The sequence below is a fragment of the Cibotium barometz genome, chromosome 3 (genome assembly GCF_041138505.1).
Source record: "Cibotium barometz isolate CiBa-2024 chromosome 3, ASM4113850v1, whole genome shotgun sequence".
Lineage (NCBI taxonomy): Eukaryota > Viridiplantae > Streptophyta > Polypodiopsida > Cyatheales > Cibotiaceae > Cibotium > Cibotium barometz.
Window position 1 is genome coordinate 19,065,185 of NC_141048.1, and position 19,626 is coordinate 19,084,810.

Here is a 19,626-nt window from a genome sequence, read left to right on the forward strand (position 1 = left end):
CACGAGATAAAGGGAAGAATCAACAGAAGAAAGGGAAAGGGGATTTTGACAAAAACTCCAAGGATAACGACAAGGATAAAGACAAAGACAAAACCAAATCTTCTAAAAACAAGAACATTGAGTGTCATTATTGTGGCAAGGGTCATAAATCACCCCAATGTCACAAGCGGGATGAAGAAGCAAAGAACTATTCCTCTTCAGCGGTGTCTCAGACCAAGAAGGATGATGGTATTATTCTAATAGCAGGTACTCGTCGTGTACTTACTCTTGTGACTTCTCAGTCGCGGTCGTGGATTGTGGATAGCGGTGCTACTGCTCACATGACACCCCATCGAGATTGGTTTGAGGACTTCACTGCCAGGACAAGCGAGATCACTTTGGGTGATTCTTCTTCCGTGCTAGTGCATGGACATGGCACCATCCCCATCTTCCGCTCCTCCGAGGACAAGAGGTAAGAGGTACTTCTCTAACGTTCTGTACATTCCAGATTTGGCATTTAACCTTTTGTCAGTGAGTGCTCTTACAGCCAGGGTGCGGAGGTGATCTTCTCTCGTTATGAGATTATCATTTGTGATAAGGAGACTGGTAGCATCTTGGCTCAGAGAGTCCAAGATAGTGGTTTGTAAAGTTGACCGCTTTGCTTTCTTCTCGTTCTTCTTCAACTCTTTGGTATGCTCGGTTTGGCCATTTGAGCTATCAGCTTCTACAGCAAGCTTCAAAGGATGGGTTGGTTGAGGGTTTACCGACCATCAAGGCTCCATCTTCTGTTTGTTCCTCTTGTTTACAAGGGAAGCAACACCGAGCCGCCTTTCCGAAGGAGGCGCCACACAGATCTTCGACATCACTTGCTCTTGTTCATGCAAACTTATGTGGTCCTATAAGTACCGCATCTTTGAGTAAGGCGTTGTACATGCTCGTGATGGTGGATGACTTCTCTAGATATACTTGGGTCTTCTTTTTGAAGTCCAAGGATGAGGCTTTTCAGCACTTTTGTGATTGGAGGGTTGAGGTGAAAAAAGAGACCAGTTTCTCGGTCAAGGCTCTCAGGACCAACAGAGGGGGTGAGTTTACATCCCAAAAGTTTCAACAATATTGCAAGGCTCATGGCATTTGGAGACAGCTTGCAACAGCATATACTCCATCACAGAATGGAGTTGCAGAGAGGAAGAATAGGACCATTATGGAGATGGCCCGTGCTATGCTTGAGCATTCTTCATTACCTCGATGTTTCTGGGCTGAGGCGGCTTCTGTTGCTGTCTGCATTCGGAACAGGTCTCCTACTGCTGCGCTTCCAGATAAAACTCCGTATGAGGCTTTCCATGGTGAGAAGCCCTCTGTTGTTCATTTCCGGGTATTTGGTTGTTCGGCGTATCTACATGTGCCTAAGGAGCATCGCTCCAAGTTGGACTCGGAGTCTCAACACATGACTTTTCTCAGATACAACACTGTGTCCAAGGCATATCATCTATATGATCAGCACGGCGGCAAAGTTGTGAGTTGTGATGTGGTGTTCGACAACACTCCTACATCTTCAAAGAGGGGTGGTGAGCTTCTTCTTCCTCCGCCTCCTTTTTCACCTCCTCCTCCTCCTCCTCCTACTCAAAGGAGTGTTCGATAACACTCCTACATCTTCAAAGGGGGGTGGTGAGCTTCTTCTTCCTCCGCCTCCTCCTCCTCCTCCCTCTGCTTCTGTTACACCTCCAGCTATGGATTCTCAGTCAGATGATGATGACTCTGCTCCTAATCAGGGACAGTATCGGGTTCTCATCGGTTGTTTGGTTTGGTTGACCTACTCCCGATTGGACGTGTGTTTCACAGTCGGCTTATTGAGTTCTTTCTCATCCAAACCCCATCAACAGCATTGGCGGTGTGCTCTCAGAGTTCTTCGGTACTTGTGTGGTACTCTGGACTTTAGCATCTTCTATGGCCAAGGATGCACTCTTCTTGGATGGTCTGATTTAGATTGGGCTCCAGATACTCGGCGTTCGACCACCAGTTGTGTTTTTTCACTTGGGTCTGGAGACATTTCATGGAGCAATAAAAAGCAGCCTACTGTGGTGCTTTCCTCTACATTGGCAGAGTATCGTGCGGTTTGTTATGCTGCATGTGAGGCAATTTGGTTGTGGAGATTATTGGAGGAGCTTGGCTGTCCTCCTACCGGATCTACTCTTCTTTGGTGTGACAATCAAAGTTGCATCGCCATCACCAAGATCCATGTGTTTCATGCTCGTACGAAACACATTGAGATACAGTATCACTATGTTCGTGAACGGGTTCTTGCTGGAGATTTGCATTTGGAATATTGTCCTTCAGCGGAGAATGCAGCAGATTTGTTCACCAAGCCGGTTTCTCAGGCTTCCTTGGCTCCTCATCTTCGGCTTCTCAGAGTATGTTCAGCATCTGGTGCTGAGAGGGGGTGTTAGCACATTCATCCCCAGATTCTGCTCATCATTGGAGCCCCCTTTTTGGTCCCTTTTCATGGCCCTTGGTTGTGGGCTGGCCACCCTATTTTTGTACATTTTTTTGGGAATTTTCCCATGTCGGGTACCCTTTTCCTAGTCGGCCCCAGAGCAGACCCATGTCCAGTCGGCTAGCCCCTCTTACCTATAAATAGGTGGGCTGGCCTCCCACTTTTCTCATAGTCTAGTCTTTCTTTTTGCTCCCTCACTTATGAGACTCTTCCTGTCTCTTGCTTGGGACTGTATCACTTCAGTATATTCAGCATAGTTGCTTCATATCTCTCTCTCTCTCTCCCTCTCCCTCTCACTCATCGCGCTGCTGCTACCCGCCTGCTACCCCACCCACTCGCTCGCCGTCGCCTTCTCCCTGGGCCGCCCCTGCTCGCCGCCTACTACCCCACCCACTCATCGCGCTGCTGCTACCTGCCTTCACTCATCGCGCTGCTGCTACCCACCCACTCGCTCGCTGCTGCCTTCTCCCTGGGCCGCCCTTGTTCACTACTGTCGCCTTCTCCCGAGGCCGCCCCTACTGTTGCCGCCTTCTCCCTGCTGTTCTCTGTTCGCTACTGTCGTTGTTCGCTGCTCTCTCTCTGTTTGCCGCCCACTGCGGCTTCTGTTCGCTGCGCTGGCTGCCCCACCCACCCTTGCTCAGGCCCCCAAGGCAGCAACATAACTCTCTCTCTCTCTCTCTCTCTCTCTCTCTCTCTCTCTCCTCCCTGCCTGTGGGAAGGACTGCAGAGTGATCTAGAGGAATGGCCCCAAGTCTCCAAGAGAAACTCGAGGCCCTCGAGACGGCAATGAAGGCACTAATCAAGGAGAACAAGAAGACATCTGATTCCAACTTCAATGAGGTGGAGAACAAACTACACCAGCACATCATGGCTCTCAAAGCACGGGTCACGAACCTCGAACAAGAGAACACGGCACTCAAGGAGGAGGTGAGTGCATTGAAAGTGGAAATGGTAGCCATCAAGAATACTGAGAAGGAAGAAGGGGAGATCAATGACAACACTCTCACGGCCATCAAAGAAGAGATCTCCAAGGAGATCACAAAGGACATGGAGGGAAAGCTCGAAGCCAAGCAGTCAGGATGGGTTGAGGTGGTGAAGAAGAACATCCGTAAAGAAGTGAGGGAGGAGACGAACACCAAATCATTCACACCACCATTGAGGAGGAGAAGATAAGGCATGCCCGCCGCCTCAACATTCGAGTCATAGGTATAGCCGAGACACCCGACTCCACTCCCGAGAAAGATGGACAGCTTCTATGCATGAAGCTCGGCTACAAGGAAGAGCACCCTCTCCCCTTCACCAAAGCATGGAGAGCCGGGAAAGACTCAACACGCAAGCGAGCCCTCATCCTACAATTTGCAGGAGCCAGAGAGGGTCACCTTCATGAGGAAGTGGGTCATACTACGGGGTTTAGAGGGAGCTCCTATTTTCTTGGATGATGATCTCAGGAGGATGCAGCTTGAGCATAGGAGAACTTGCATGCCACGAGTCTTACACGCGAGGAGAGAAGGCAAGAAGGCCTTCTATCGAGATGGTCGGGTCATCATTGATGGCCGATACACATGGCAGTATGGAACTGTAATGGTTCACTATGGGTGCAGCCTGGACGACTGGAGCATGTTATGGTGGGGAGAGACATCATACTTCTGACAGAGACACATCAAAGCCTAGAGAGAGGGCTACCTTGAGTAGAGGGATTCCAGTGGGAGTCAGCATACAGGAGGACCACACGCCAGGGTACCTCGAGAGGGTCGGGGGGAGTAGCAGTTCTATTCAGACGGGAGCTACAGGGGAGACTGAGAGTGGTAGCACAGGATCCAGAGGCCAGATACATGTGGATCAGCTTACAGCTCTCACAGGACAGGGTTATATACATAGCTCTATGTTACTTTTCTCCATCAGGATCCTCTTATGTCATTACAGAGGACATGCCACAGGAGGAGGAGACAGGAGCCTTGCCATACACTTGTCTGTCAGAGGAGATTATGCATTATTCTACACTAGGGGAAGTATTTCTTACGAGCGACTTCAATGCCCACACACAGAGCAGACAGTGTGAGGTGTATGACTATGATGACATGGAGATCCTCCACCCTGTGGATCTAGAGGAGATAGGGGCTAGTCGGGCATCAGAGGACACTGGACCAGACAGAGGACATTATGGGGACCACTTACTAGAGTTGGGAGCCAGGCATCGTCTCGTTATTTATAACGGGATGCTATAGTGGCCGGGATCAGGAGGGCTGACATGCTTCCCACATGGGGGTCATACACGGACCGGAGGCACGGTGGTAGACTACATTATGGGGTCTTTGGAGGCATCACAGCTTGTCACCTCATTCTCCATTCCACCTCGTCCTATTGGGGCAGATCATTCATACTTGGCATTTTCACTAGCCGGATCACCAGTATCACCGGCCCCCCACATACCGACGCCACACACTACCATCTACTTCACACATGACATGGCAGACATATACACTGGCAGAGTAGAGGATGGGCTCCTACTCATGGATCCCCTGGCACCTATGGATACCATTACAGCCCAGCTGGCATCACTCCTACACACGGCTGCATTACAGAGCTTCCCACATCGTGTACACTCAGGAGAGCCTGCGAGATCTGGGACTATGCCCCAGAACAGATGGTATGATGACGAGTGCATAGCCCTATACTCACGGCTCCGCATACAGAGAGCCTCAGGAGCCATCACAGAGCAAGAGTCGAGGAGAGAGATGAGGAGACTTACTCGCCGCAAAAGGCGGGCCTTCGCAGAGATACAGGAGCTAGAGATCTTTCATTTCTTCATGAGTAGAGATAGCCCTGTCTCATGGCGGCACTTCAGAGAGCACCGGACACCGACACCTATTGCAGACCCACAGACATGGCACACAAATGCAGAGGGCCTATACCACGCCCCACAGCAGCCACCTATACCTCAGCCACAGGAGCCTCGACCTACCACAGCTAGCTTCTTTACCCACTCGATGGTACAGGAAGCTATCCGCCGCCTACAGCATGGACGGGCCGCCGACCATATGGGCCTGCAAGGTGAGCATCTCATATATGCAGTAGATTCTTTGGCTCCTTTTCTTGCACACCTGTTTAACAGGGCACTAGCAGAGGGTTTGCCTGCGGAGTGGACGATGCACACCATTGTGCCGATTCACAAAACAGGGGATATACTCGATCCGAGCAACTACAGGACAGTTATGGTTGGCCACGTACTGGCCAAACTCTATGGTGCAGTGTTGGAGCAAGAGCTTAGCTTATATGCTGAGCAAGCAGGTTTACGCTCATCAGGGCAGGCAGGCTTCAGGAGAGCTTTCTCTACCACTGACCATGTATTCACTTTGAGATGTATGATTGATCAGGCCAGAGTGAGGAAGAGAAAGCTCTATTGCTGCTTTGTGGATTTCTGCAAGGCATTTGACACAGTACCACGAGAGAGGCTCTTTCAGCGCCTGCAATCTCTTGGCATACCAGCAGATATGACATGGGGCATCTATGCATTATATGAGCAGGTTTTTGGGCGAGTCAGATGTCCAGGAGGTATGTCCGAGACTATTGCTAGCACCATTGGTGTGAAGCAAGGATGCCCACTTTCCCCCACGCTATTTGGGTTATACATTGATGAGGTGGCTGACTTCATTACACGGGGAGGCGGAGATGGAGTTGATTTAGCAGGTACCTCAGTACATATTATGCTTTATGCTGATGATATTGTATTAGTGTCTGAGTCTCTAGGTGGTCTACAGCAGCATCTACATGCACTCGATGATTTCTGCACACAGAGGGGTCTTACTGTGAACCTTGGGAAAACCAAGGTTATGGTCTTTCATACATCAAGACAGGGCAGGAGTTAGCTGACATTCACTCTCGCAGGACACCAGGTGGAGGTGCTGACATCATACGTGTACCTAGGGGTTACCTTCTCTGCAGAAGCAGCCACACGCTTCACCATGGGTTCAGCAGTAGATTGACACGGGGATATGCAGCATTGGCTATGCTAGAGAGACAGTGCCACCAGGCGCATTTTCAGGAGCCTCGGACGAAGGGGTGGCTATTTGACACATTAGTCACACCGGCATTGATGTATAGAGCAGCGGTATGGGCGCCAGGCCTTGCTACCCATGGGTGGACACAGATAGAGAGACCATAGGCCCTCATGATGGCATGCATGATACGCAGCAAACCGTCAGTACCTCATGACATTATCCGAGCAGAGTTTGTTGCGCCTCCTATGATGGTAGAGGCCATATTCCAGACTATATGCCTGCTAGACAGATTCAAAGAGATGCCACAGGACAGATTGTCATACAGAGCTTTTGAGGCATCTAGACAGCTGGCTGAGGCAGGAGACAGAGGATCATGGTATGCACAGGTCACATATTGGTTCTCACAGCATGGCCTAGACATGGATCATCTACCACCATTCCAGTATGACAGGGATGCACCACATATCCGTCTCACATAGTGAGAGGAACAGAGTATTGAGACAGGATCTATGGCAGCTCTATACACGAGAGACATGGATATCGCCTACACAGCCTCTTCCACCGAAGATGCTATACTACAGAGATCACTTCATGAGTATCACTGATGATGGATTTATAGAGAGACCTAGACACATGGAGGGCTTTTTACCACACGGCTCCCGAGTGGCTATTGGTCAACTTAGAGTTTCATCACACCGATTGGAGATTGAGACTGGCAGAGCAGCACGGATCCCCCGAGAGGAGGGGGTATGCAGATTGTGCAGAGATGTATGCACATGCAGAGCATATACAGCCATCGGAGAGAGATATCCCATTTTATTCGAAGAGCCACATTCCCTACGCCAAATCTTTGAGGCAGCAGACCATCGCATACTATGGAGATTCATTCTAGACATACAGCGCCACAGAGAGACATCATTACAGGCTCAGACAGCTCCAGAGGGGGGACGACAGACACAGATTACTACATTTTTTCAGAGATCCATCGCACTCCCAGCCCCTACACGGCAGGGAATTACTCTCCAGAGAGCAGAGACACTCATAGCCCGCAGGAGACAGAGGACACCTGGCTTTCGGACACCACGCCTATACCAGAGAGAGATGACAGAGATCAGAGCTCAGTTTCACACAGAGGGTGTGGAGCGACTGGCTCGCTTCAGAGCACACCCAGGCATGTTCTTCAGGGAGCTGTGGACACCCCCTTCATTGATGTATACCATTTTATACCCCCAGTATGGTATAGGATGGAGCTAGCTAGGTTGCATATCATGATTGTATACTCCATGCATATAGCTTTGCATTCTCCTAGTAGTAGAGCTCCATCCCCTTCACCACTCATTGTACTTATTGCACACCCAGATTCAGCTTTTTAGTTCAGTACTTTTTCATTTTGTTGGGATGACAGAGGATACCCCATACAGGTACACCGATTTGTCTCATAGGCCGAGTTCGGTCTTTTGGAAGACGTTAATAAAATCTTTCTTTCTTTCTTTCTTTCTCTCTTGCACTCTCTGCTCAACACACTCTACTTCTTGTTTGCTTCCACTTTGTGCACTCATTCAATAACTTGGTATGTGGTCAACTTTCTAATACTAGGAAGTAACTTGGCACCAAAGGGGAGGTAGAGGACAAGGCCCACTATATGTTCAGATGCCCAGAGTATTATGCGATATGGGGGAGATTTCACTACCTCTTCAAGGAGGGGTTTGGGCCACTTGCATGGGTGATGCAATATGAGGACCAAAAATGTCTGGGGATGTACCTGAATGAGCTCAGACAACATAGGGACGGAGTATTGAGAGACATTCTGAGAGACAAGGCCAGCCCACACAAGGCGTTGCCCAGAGATCCATCACTGATTTCTTCATGGCACTAGCATCCACATCAACCACCCATGCTGACACCCCCGCATCAACATCAGCTCATACCAGCTGTACACAAGGGCCATATTCGCGTCCCAGAGAAGTCCTAAGTGGGCCTACTCCATCCTAGGTGCCAGGCACCCCCGACCCAGAGCACCGAGGATCTCCACCACATAAAGACATCCATGAGATTAATATGACATGCCCTCGCCATAGCCACATCTGCCATGATGAGGCTTATAGAGTCATGTTTCAGTTTTCAGTTTCCATGTTCTTTATTAGTTTTCCCATGGCATTGTACACCCATGGTATCATTGTACTATTTTTGTAGACGTTAATATATCTTTCTTTCTCATCTCTTTTGAGAGTATATCCAGGGAGGACAAGATCTGCTTGTGCCACCAAGTGGTTGAGTCAAAGGACATTTGCCATTGCCTAGTATACTACGAGATCTGCGGGTGATTTCATTGCCTTTTCAGAGAGGACTTTCGGTGTCTAGACAGGATCATACACTATCCAGATCAGTGCTGCCTCGGATGAGCTCTGTCGACACAGAGAGTCCCAAACCCGACACCGCCCACACCCCCTCCAACCAACCATCACTTGTTTCTTCTAACCAAAAGAGGACAGCCCACACACAGCCGACCCACCTCCCACAGTGAAGCCCAGAGCCTTGGCTGCACCATCCTCTACTACCAGGCCACACCTTGGAGTCATCCTGGATCGAGCCACCACACTCCAGCACGCCCGGCACCTTGACCCCACCCCACCTACAAACTCCAGATTCACAAGACTTTTGAGTGACATAGGGTCACTTTTCCACACCCAAGTGTTCTACCAAGCCTGTCGACTCTACTTATCTCTCCCATGCTAGATATCCTGGACAAGACACTCCCAGTATGACAAGAGTGACTTATTCGGCTGATGTTGAGAGAAGCTCATGGATATTGATAGATTGATGCTTTAGATCAGGATTGGATATACATCACTCCGTCCCTGGACATGATTGTATACATTTTGTTGTTGTTGTGTTTTCCATGATGATGAGATTCCATGGACATCAATATACACTTTTTGGTCTCATAGACCCTTTAAGTCTTTTGTAGAAAATTTTAATATAACTTTCTTTTGGAGAAGCTACTCTACCCTTGACCACATCTTCACCCTCTGTGCCATCATCAAGGAGGGCAAAGCACAACATCAGAGGATTTAGTGCTGCTTTGTGGATTTCTGCAAACCTTTTGATATTGTACCCTAAGCCTGCCTCCTACAGCGTCTACACCGAATAGGATTCCCATCTAACATGGTTTGGAGCATCATCTCCCTCTATGAGTCCATCCCAAGACGAGTGAGAACACCACGAGGTACATCGCAAGAGATTTCCATTACTATTGGGGTGAAACAGGGCTGCCCTCTATCACCCACTTCTTTTGGCCTCTACATTATTGATGAGATCTCAAGTTTCATTGACACATTAGGCAGGGTTGGTCCCATACTAGCAGGCATATTCATCCACCTACTACTTTATGCAAATGACATTGCCCTCCTTTGGATTCAGCTGAGGGGCTTCAGAGACATTTGGATGCCTTACAGGATTTTTGCACTCAGTGGGACCTCACCATTAATCTTGGTAAAACCTATTAGCATATATCATCTCCTGTTGGTGGCTTTTTTGGTGTCTAAGGGGGCCATTTCCATGCTCTGACATTCCCATATTTCTCCCCTATTTTATGGGCCTTTGATGTGGGTTGCCCACCCTTTTTTTAATGGAGATTTTACCTTTTCTCAGGTCGTGTAGGAGACTACAGGGCAGTGGGCCAGCTCATATAGCAGTGTATATATATGTTGCCCTTTGAAGCGCTGAGAGGGGCCCTGTGACTGCCTACATGTTGCTGCTGCCCGGGTGCCATCAATTTCTAGCATCTGTCCTACAGCCTAGCCGCACTATATATGCAAAGAAGGGGGCATCAAGAGTCTCCTCCCGATGCTGAGCTTGTCTCTACCCCATATCCCTGTCAGGCCTCTCTCCTGCAACTCCCGGGGTAACTGCCTGTGTGCGATCCAATCTCCAAGGGACTTGGCAGGAGCTATGCTCAATGTGCCCCATGATACATGAGGTCGGGTCCCCAACATGTGGCCATTGGGTAAACGGATCAAAGGGTTCCAAACCAATGGCTGTCTGTCGAAGCCGCTCCTCTGAGGCTACTGGAGCTATCTGCCTTAGGGCCAGCCTGAGGTGATCCCAAGCTCGAAGTAAACTGGCTGCAAATCTGTCCTCAAAAGCTCGACTAAAACCGTGGGCCCGCATCTCTGTAAGATCCATCTGGTACTCTGCAAGCAAAGGGCCCCCTAGACTCGGCTAGATTGAGGATTCCAGCCCAATCATACCTGGCCGTGCTCAGTGATGATCTTCATGTCCGGGAGACCTGCTTCAGCTCCTCAATGTCCCCAATGGGGCTTCTCAGGGCACCTCCTTCTGGCTTCAGGTGTGTGGCAGGGTCTCCCCATGGTGGATGCTTGGTGCATGGGAGGAGACTTTAACGTGCATGAGGACCCGGAGGATTGCAGCAGGGGATGCCCAGACCCGACAGTTTCAAGCCATGAGAGTGCCACCTTGGAGGCACTTCTCTTCCACATCACAGGTTAGGACACTTGGCACCTTCCAAAGTTTGGCCATTCACCAGGCACCCTCTCGTTTTCCTGTTCTCATTGTAGATCAATGAGCCCCATCCTCTCCCGCCTTGATTGCTTTTATGCAAATGAGTGGGATTGTGACAAGGACGACATGGTGGGCATCCTTGCACACATGACTTTCTCGGACCAAGCCCTTGTGATTCTTAGCCTCACCGATCCTTAGCAACAGGACTCCCAGCAACAGTCAGCACGGATCCCTAACAGCCTCATCTACGACCCCATTATAGCGGGATGGATGAGGGGATATGGTCCTCTTCCAGCTTTACCCCCGAGAGAGCCGTTGATGACCTTGACAGTGCCCTTCAAGAGGCTGGCATCTTCCTGCAGTCATCGACCAGTAGACTTCGAGCCTTTCGGGGAGCAGAAGCAAAGTATCCGAAACAGCCTTGCCTTCCTTCAGCACCTCCAAGAGCAAACCTCAAAGAGCCCATGGGTAGGCACTTGGATGGAGATAGCCCACTGCCTAAGTGAAAGAGTGCACAGAGCGGAAGCAAGATGAGCACTAGAGTGTGCTGATCTGAGAGTGCAAGAGAAAGAGATATGAAGCTAATTAGCTGAATATGCTGCAATGAAAGCAATCCCGAGCAAGAGACAAACTAGTCTCATAAGTGAAGGATACAAAAGGTGAGAGTGTGTCAACACATGAACCACACATGAATCCATGAAAGGGGAGAGGCCAGCCCACCTATAAATAGGTAAGATGGAGCTGGCCGGCTGGACCATATGAGTTGGCCGACTAGAGCAGGCTCACCCGACCTGGGAAAAATGGGAGAAAAATACAAGTGGCCAACCCACAACCAAGGGCCATAAAAGGGATCAACTATGGGCAAATACATGGGCAGAACATGGGGATGAATATACTAACACCCCCTCTCAGCACCAGATGCTGAACAAACTCCGAAAAGCCGAAGATGAGGAGCCAAGAAAGCCTAAGACACCGGCTTGGTGAATAAATCTGCTGCATTCTCTGCTGAAGGACAATACTCCAAACGCAAATCTCCAACAGGAACCCGTTCACGAACATAGTGATACCGAATCTCAATGTGTTTTGTATGAGCATGAAACACAAGGTTCTTGGAGATGGTGATGCAACTCTGATTGTCACACCAAAGAAGAGTAGATCCGGTAGAAGGAAAGCCAAGCTCTCCCAATAATCTCCGCAACCAAATCGCCTCGCAGGCAACATAACAGACTGCACGATACTCCACCTCTGTAGAGGAAAGTGCCACAGTAGGTTGCTTTTTAATGCTCCATGAAATGGCTCCCAACCCAAGTGAAAAAACGCAACCAGTGGTCGAATGCCGTAGTCAATCCACAAGACTATATAACTATCAACTCCATTATGCATAGTATGGACTAGATACTACGACATTCCCACTAATGTCATCGGTGCCCAATAGTGGGTGTAGAACTCTATATCAAGATATGCTCTCACACACGCACTCCACACACACACACACACACACACACATAAGAGTATATATTCACACAAAGACCTTTGTACTGAGTTTCTGTCAAACCTCCGGAGATGCAGGGCAGACTCAGCCATAATGAAGCCTAGCACTAAGGGAAGTAGCACTATCATATTGTACCTATCTCTTGTTTGGTACAATCAAAATTTTAAAATTCTCTCCATTCACTCTATATTGCATTGTCTAGTGTACTTTCTCTTGCTGTATCTTTTTCCGCTGTGCCATATTTGTACGGTACCTAGACTCCTCTTTTTCAGCAGAGAAGCTAAAAGTTGCACTTCAGGCACTACCTCACCCAAAGTACCTTCTTCGAGAGGATGGCCTTCAGGCTCCCGTTCTCCCTTTTCCTTTGTCATTGGGATCGCATGGAAGTCAGGCCTCTTTCAACGATGTCATAGTTCCCTGCGGAAGTCTCAAGAGGTTGGGTCATCGGGTTAATAACTGAATGACCATATACTACCTCAAAGGGAGTCTGCTTTGTTGACGCCTGCAAGGCATGACATGATTGATGTCATGCTGGCAAGGACTCCTTCCAAAGAGTCTAATGCTCTTGACAGTAACACAATGGCATTGTGATCATACTCTTGTTCACACTCTAGGTCTGGTACCTTTGCCCCCAAACCATAGAACAAGGCCCTCCAAAAAGCTCCAATGAACTTTGGTTCCCTGTCCAAGACAATGCTCTTCAGAATTCCATCACCTCCCATGAAAAGCCTGGCCACCTCCTAAGCATCCGCATTTGTATGGTCTTTTTAAATGTATTGTGTCTCATAGATCATTTTAGCCTTCCGCAAACGTCAATATGAATTTCTTTCTTTCTTTCTCCATATAAATCATTTATTTATTTATTGATATTTATATTTATATTTATATATGTCTTCAGCTAGCATGAAAATCCCTTATGATAAGACTAACTCTTTCACTTTGACCATACAATTACAAAGCTCAACTGCTCAACACAATTGTGGATCAAAATAGATATTTGGCTTAAAAAACGCCCAAAAAAAAAAACACTTACTTTGTACTACCAGAACTTGGTGTTGTTCCAGAGAAAAAATTGCAGGCAATGTTCCTGCGTCAGCAGCATAACTTTCTTAAATAATGAACCAAAACTTGCTCCAGCCAAAGCTTCACAGATATGCAGCTTGAATGGACCAATCTCTTGCTAATAAGAACAATGGAGATCATTTGGAAAACCTAATAGTACTCACAATGTCTTTAAATGATTGTTTGTAATGTTGGAAATGGGTCCGTAAAGATCATTGTAAGAAAGGTCTCTGGTGCGTGGACAACACAAAGTGGGAAGCTGAGTGGTAGATAGTTCTTACAGTAACACTTTCAAACTATGCTGGTTTAGCATTCTAAGCACAGCTCCAAATAGCAGTAAACTTGAAAGTGATTGACAGGAGGAACTCACACATTTGTTAGACTTGTAGAGTTTTGTATCCAAGAAGGAAATAACTTAGTAAGATAGTTGTTTTGCAGTCGCCTGCATATCCATGCCGACACACTTAAGCTGCCTTATTATGGACACTGACAGTATACAAGAAACCAAGTAAGACGTACAATTCTTGCAGGTTTTCCATGTTTGCCCAAGTATCCGGAATGGGTCCAGTCAACGTGTTTTCATACAAATACCTGAATAAACCCAAGTTCAGCCTCATGTTAACTTTACCGACAAGCCTGAATTCCATACAAAGAAATAACAGTAGTTCCAAATCATCTCTACCAAGAACCTTATGAAACCACTCAAAACAATTCATAGGTGTAAGGCAGCAGACCCAACTTGACAAACCAATCAAAACAATTCCCTAGGTGTGACGCAGCAGACCAAGTTGACACCTTGAAACAGTGAAGCTCACTGTGCTTCATGTGAGCATGGAGTACATAATTCCTTGCAATGGCTCGAGTTGCTGACACAATGCAACTCTGTCGCCTGCGCCTGTGATGCTCCAAATCCTCACGTATCCACCTTCACCACAATGCCTCACACAGGATGCAAAGCACCTGGCCTTGTAGTCACACCCTTTTGGATTTTCCAAAGTATATCAACTCAACTACTTACGATATTGCTTACTCAGGTAGACATTCACAAAATAATAATGTTATTCGGCAAGAATATTCTTATCAGAAATTAAAACTGATCCCAATACACTAAGTGTATGTTGTGTATGAATCGTCTCCATAGAGCCCATGTCGCCAATGAACTATTAAGGCTTTTGCCTTGAGTATCAGTGATGCCATAATCTTAAAAGCCTCAAATATATCTGAGTCCATGCATCCCTGCCTTCCACCATCTCTTTAGAGCCAAATTATACCAGTTACAACCTGATCTTTGATTTGGTATGGATAACACTCGTGACAAGCCTCCAATGCAGTGTCTCCTGCACTAGTGTAGAGTCTTCCACACAAGAACAGCTCCAGATCAACCTCCATCACAGTACTAGATGGCTTTGATTTAGCAATGCCACAAACATGTAGAGTCTCTCAAGGTGTACCGATGCTGAAAGATAAAGATGCTATCTGACTTCTGTTAAAACATGTATCCAGAGACAACAGTGCATGAGCCCAACATCTTTCATCTTGAAGCAGCTCAAGTCTGCAGAATCTTCTACTGTTGATCACCTGTCACAATGACTAAGTCCACATACAAAACAAGAACCGTACATTGTCCCCGCTTGCTAAATCGTTCAGACCACCAAATACTCAGTTTTGGAGTCTATTCCAAGTCACCAGCAATGGCCTAAACCATTTACAGCATGTTTACTAATCACACTGGATAGCTAACCTGCTACACCAATGACCTAAACCATTTACAAGTCTACTATACAACATGTACAAAGGGTGAAAGCATCTTGACATGAGAGAGAACTACGTACAATCGTTCCAAATTCTTCAGATTTTGAAACTCGGATGGAAGACCCCCAGAGAGATTGCAATCATGCAAAGTCCTGCACATGATGATTTACAAATCTTAGTAGAGGTTTGATGTTGCTCTTCAGGCTGGTCACAATAAATGAGTACAAACTCACTCATATAATCTATCCATGACCTCTAACAAGGACTTACAAATATTTGAGATTAGTAAGGTCACCCAGCTCAGTTGGTATCGAGGAACTGAATCCGTTCCCCCATAAGCTCCTGCTACACACAATGTAATTAAGGGTAGCTCATCACTGCTGCCTTTCTGTTGTTTGAAACATAATGACAGAATTTGAAAGCACTAAAAAGGTAGACTTTATGAATGAGAACATACAACTCTATCAGATTGGTCAAGCTACTGAGCTCAGAAGGTATTGATCCAGTCATGGAATTATTTCCCAGATAGCTGCATTTCATTTGAACAGTTTAATTGAGAATTATGTATTGCAGATGTGGCCATAAACAAGGCTTTCCATGTCTCACAAATCATCAACAAAGATCAACTAATCATTCAGCAATCCTCTGTGCCCACATGAGGTTCCCAACGGGAGACCAAAGGATTGGAGGTGGAAGGGGAAGGGGAAGGGGAGGGCAGGGAAAGTGGGAGGGGGTGTGGAGAGATAAGACACTTTTCAGTAAGATCCTTCCTTACAGATATTGCAGCTTGCTCAGTTTGGACAGACCCTGTGGGAATGCTCCTGTCAATTGAGCATTGTCAAGTCGACTGCAAAACACACGAAGAGCCGGCCTTCTCTTTGTCAAATTCAAGAAGCTCTTAAATTTTCATTGGCAAACAATGAAGCTCCAGTATGCACACTTACAGGGCAGTCATGCCAGTAAATTGAAGCACCACTGTTGGAAACTGCTCATTCAGTTCATTGAAAGTGAGGTTTCTGAAACAAAACGGGCCCCATCATATGCCAACACAAAAACAAAAACAAACTAGTTTACTGTAACATGATGAAGAATGGAACGACGGCGCTTACAAGCTCTGGAGGTTTGTGATGCCTGAGAGTGCAGAGAGGTCGCCCGTGATGTGGTTCCAAGGTCCAGGGTTGCTGTTGGCATTGCTCAAGTCCAAGGACACCAAACCTTCAAGGCTGCCCATCTCTGAAGGGATATCTCCCACCAGCCCTTTGTTTGTCAAGTTCCTGTTCTCCAATGCACAACACATATGTTGTATGGGGTAAAGAGGGAAAGGGGGAGCAAGAGAGAGAGAGAGAAATATATTAATGTCTACAAAAGATCCAAAGGATCTAAGAGACCAAAAAAATAGTACAATATCTCCATGAAAAATGCAAAGGCATGGAAGAAAAACGAAAAGAAACTAACTACCTACGCCAAAAACGTGTGTCAATGGGGTTGAGTACCTGCAGACATGGGGCTAATACAAGGTGCTAGTGTGCCCTCTGATGAGAGCTCTCCATGTCACCAAAGGATATCCTCGATCTGCAGCTGACGAGAGGATGGAAGAGATTTCAGGGTTCGGGGGCGTCTAACTCTCAGAAGGAATGGCACTCTCTTTGGTAACACCCCGGAGCACGGGTGTGCGGGGCCAGAGGATCATGTGCTCGTGTATGTGAGCAGTGACCTGTATGATCTCACTGCTCGTACTAAACTGGGTGACATCCACTTTAGTCTGAGGTGCCTTTTGACACACTGGCTCATCGTCCGTGCTATACTTGTACAGATTTAGTACCTTTTTAGGAATTAATTGTCGTACGCCGTGACCCGATTGTGAGCCCTAGTCCAGGGACATGTCAAGCACGAACAACGTAGGTCTTTCCAAGCCTTAGGTCACACAATCTATCACTTAACCCACTTGGAGAACAGTCAGTTCATGTAGGTCATCCTAGCATAGGAGTCCATAGCATGTAGAAGCATTGATTAGTCAAGGTTTAGACCAGCCTTGCACTTGGTAACCCAAAGGCCACCAAAAAGAACGCCAACCAAGGCTTTAGGCCAGCCTAGTTGCCTTGCACTTGGCAGCCCAAAGGCCACCAAAAGGAGGCCAACCAAGGGCCACCTAGTGCTACCAATGGGCCAGCATGGCCAGCAGCCAGTCGGCAGCCCATACAAGCCCGTCGGCCAACAGCAAGGGCAGCCAGTCCCACACATGTGACGCGATGATCCATGCGTAAACTGGATGTTAAGACAACATGAAAAAAGTAAAAGGCTAGATTCAATACGTCCATAGTAGAGAAGGTTGTGGTTCTGGCATACTTTCCTCTCGTTTCTTCATTCTCTTACCAAAATGTTGCTCTTGCATATCACCTCCACTGTTGGAGCACGCGTGTCTTGTGGGTGTGTTTGTTCCTTTGGTAATCAAGTCGACCACAGCCTTGAAGAAAGTGCAATAGCAGTGTTGTCCATGTGTTACATTGCTATTGAATCATTCATCTTCATCCTCGAAAAATCTTCTCTTATCACTTTTAAATATAGTTTCCCCATAGAATGGCTTCAAACAAGGAGCTCCTCATGTCCCTAACATTGTTGAGACCAACTAAATAGCATGCGTGCATTACAACAAGTTTTAGCCCTGCTGTTAAAAGAAAAGAGTCCTATGATTTGGAACCTCACATGTTGCAAAAGGTCCATATCCTAAAATGGCACACCATACATTGCTACAAGACTGACAAGGGAATAAAATGGAGTGCCTTGTTTTGAACCTCAGCTTGTAAGCAACCTCTCATGGTGGGCAAGCAATCTCACAGACTGTGCTGTGGCAGCTAGACTCATTGTAAAATTTGGACCTAAGACCACAACTCCCAAGTATGTGTATGCTCTTTACAATCTTCACTACCTCTACACCAAATGCGTTTGTGCACGTGTGAGCGTGCGTGCGTGCGTGCGTGCGTGCGTGTGTGTGAGAGAGAAAGAGAGAGAGAGGGAGGGGGAGATCATAAGGCTGGTAAAATGCATTTAAAAGAAGGTGGTGAGCTGTAGTCCCAAGAAAACATGTGATGGATGCACAAATGCTGTGGTGGATTGATGTGGTGGCAATCGTTTGACCTCGCCATGTCATCTAAGAGTATGCATTGGAGGGTTGGTGATTCCAAACTATCAAGCTGCCATACCTTACAGTTGTAATTGCACTTCCTTATGTCCACACACACAACTACAGAGAGCAGTTTATAGCACCAAATTTAGGTGAGCAGTGAGGCTTAGCCATGGACTGCTACATTTGACCTGGAAACTACAATTGGGATGATTTATTTTTAAGGTAAAGATACCTTGATGTGTAAACTGCCTAACAACCCAAACTTCACTACAACGGAAGACGATACATGGAGTGGGAGGGGTGCAGAGAGAGTGGTACTCACAGTCCAGTTACCCGCGAATCGGTGCCGCATTCCACACCCTCCCAATTCTGGCAAGGATCCTCGCCTGTCCAGGATGATGGCGTCGAGACCTGCCATTTGCTTATGATCTTGAGCAAAGCTTCGCCTACACATTTCCACATTACATCATCGCCTGACTCAGAAGTAGCACTACATCCTCATGGGCACACTCAAAAAGGCGCTACACCGGATAATGATGATGTATGCGCATGATTTCATATTCAAAATGCCAATTTGCATAATAAAGACATTAATTGCTGGAGATACAGAGAGGGAGAGATGACCGTCAGCTGTAGGGGCAGCAGGAGGGGTGAAGAGCAGGGCCAACATCATCCATAGCAGCAGAATTATTGCTCTCATACTGTGCAGGGAGAGCGAGCAAGGCAACACAGAAACCTAGGTACAAAGGCGAAAGATGTTCTGGGGTGTCGGCGGAAGAATAAGGTAAAGGGGAGGGGGAGAAGAGGCGTGGTTGATTGATGAGCTGTGTCAGCCATTGACACAGTCCATCACTTTTTGCTCAGCTACGTTACCATTGATTCATTTATTCATTTATTTATTTCAATTTATATGAAAGTTGGTGTAGCTCGCCCATCGAATTTTGATACCCAAAACAAAACAAAACAAAAAATTCAACCCCTCAATTTAATTAATGGTCTCTCTAGACAACTCAATGCACCTCACCTCCTCACATGCTTAGCATCCACTAATTCAGTGCTTACCTCTCCCATGATTGTTCACAACCAATCCAAAATTCTCTATTTCTCAACCTTGGAGCTATTAATAATATGACTAAATTTTCTTATGTTCTCCACAACATGCACACTCTCTCACCCCTTCGTGGAGTGAGAGGGCCAGAGTGGGGGA

General features: G+C 47.2%; 1 protein-coding gene across 1 annotated transcript in view; it reads right to left on the bottom strand.

The window, feature by feature from the left end:
• Positions 1 to 19,337, bottom strand: part of LOC147639804 (uncharacterized) — a 32,051-nt gene extending 12,714 nt beyond the window's left edge. The window contains exons 1-12 of the mRNA XM_086774222.1: positions 19,044 to 19,337; positions 18,742 to 18,865; positions 16,405 to 16,569; positions 16,240 to 16,311; positions 16,071 to 16,142; positions 15,753 to 15,824; positions 15,566 to 15,637; positions 15,376 to 15,447; positions 14,063 to 14,134; positions 13,914 to 13,985; positions 13,708 to 13,773; positions 13,515 to 13,568 (exon numbers count right to left, since the gene is read on the bottom strand). Coding sequence (XP_086630348.1) covers positions 13,515 to 13,568; positions 13,708 to 13,773; positions 13,914 to 13,985; positions 14,063 to 14,134; positions 15,376 to 15,447; positions 15,566 to 15,637; positions 15,753 to 15,824; positions 16,071 to 16,142; positions 16,240 to 16,311; positions 16,405 to 16,569; positions 18,742 to 18,865; positions 19,044 to 19,119 — 989 coding nt within the window. The 5' untranslated portion in view covers positions 19,120 to 19,337. The remainder of the gene's footprint in view (positions 1 to 13,514; positions 13,569 to 13,707; positions 13,774 to 13,913; positions 13,986 to 14,062; positions 14,135 to 15,375; positions 15,448 to 15,565; positions 15,638 to 15,752; positions 15,825 to 16,070; positions 16,143 to 16,239; positions 16,312 to 16,404; positions 16,570 to 18,741; positions 18,866 to 19,043) is intronic.
• Positions 19,338 to 19,626: the final 289 nt, after the last annotated feature.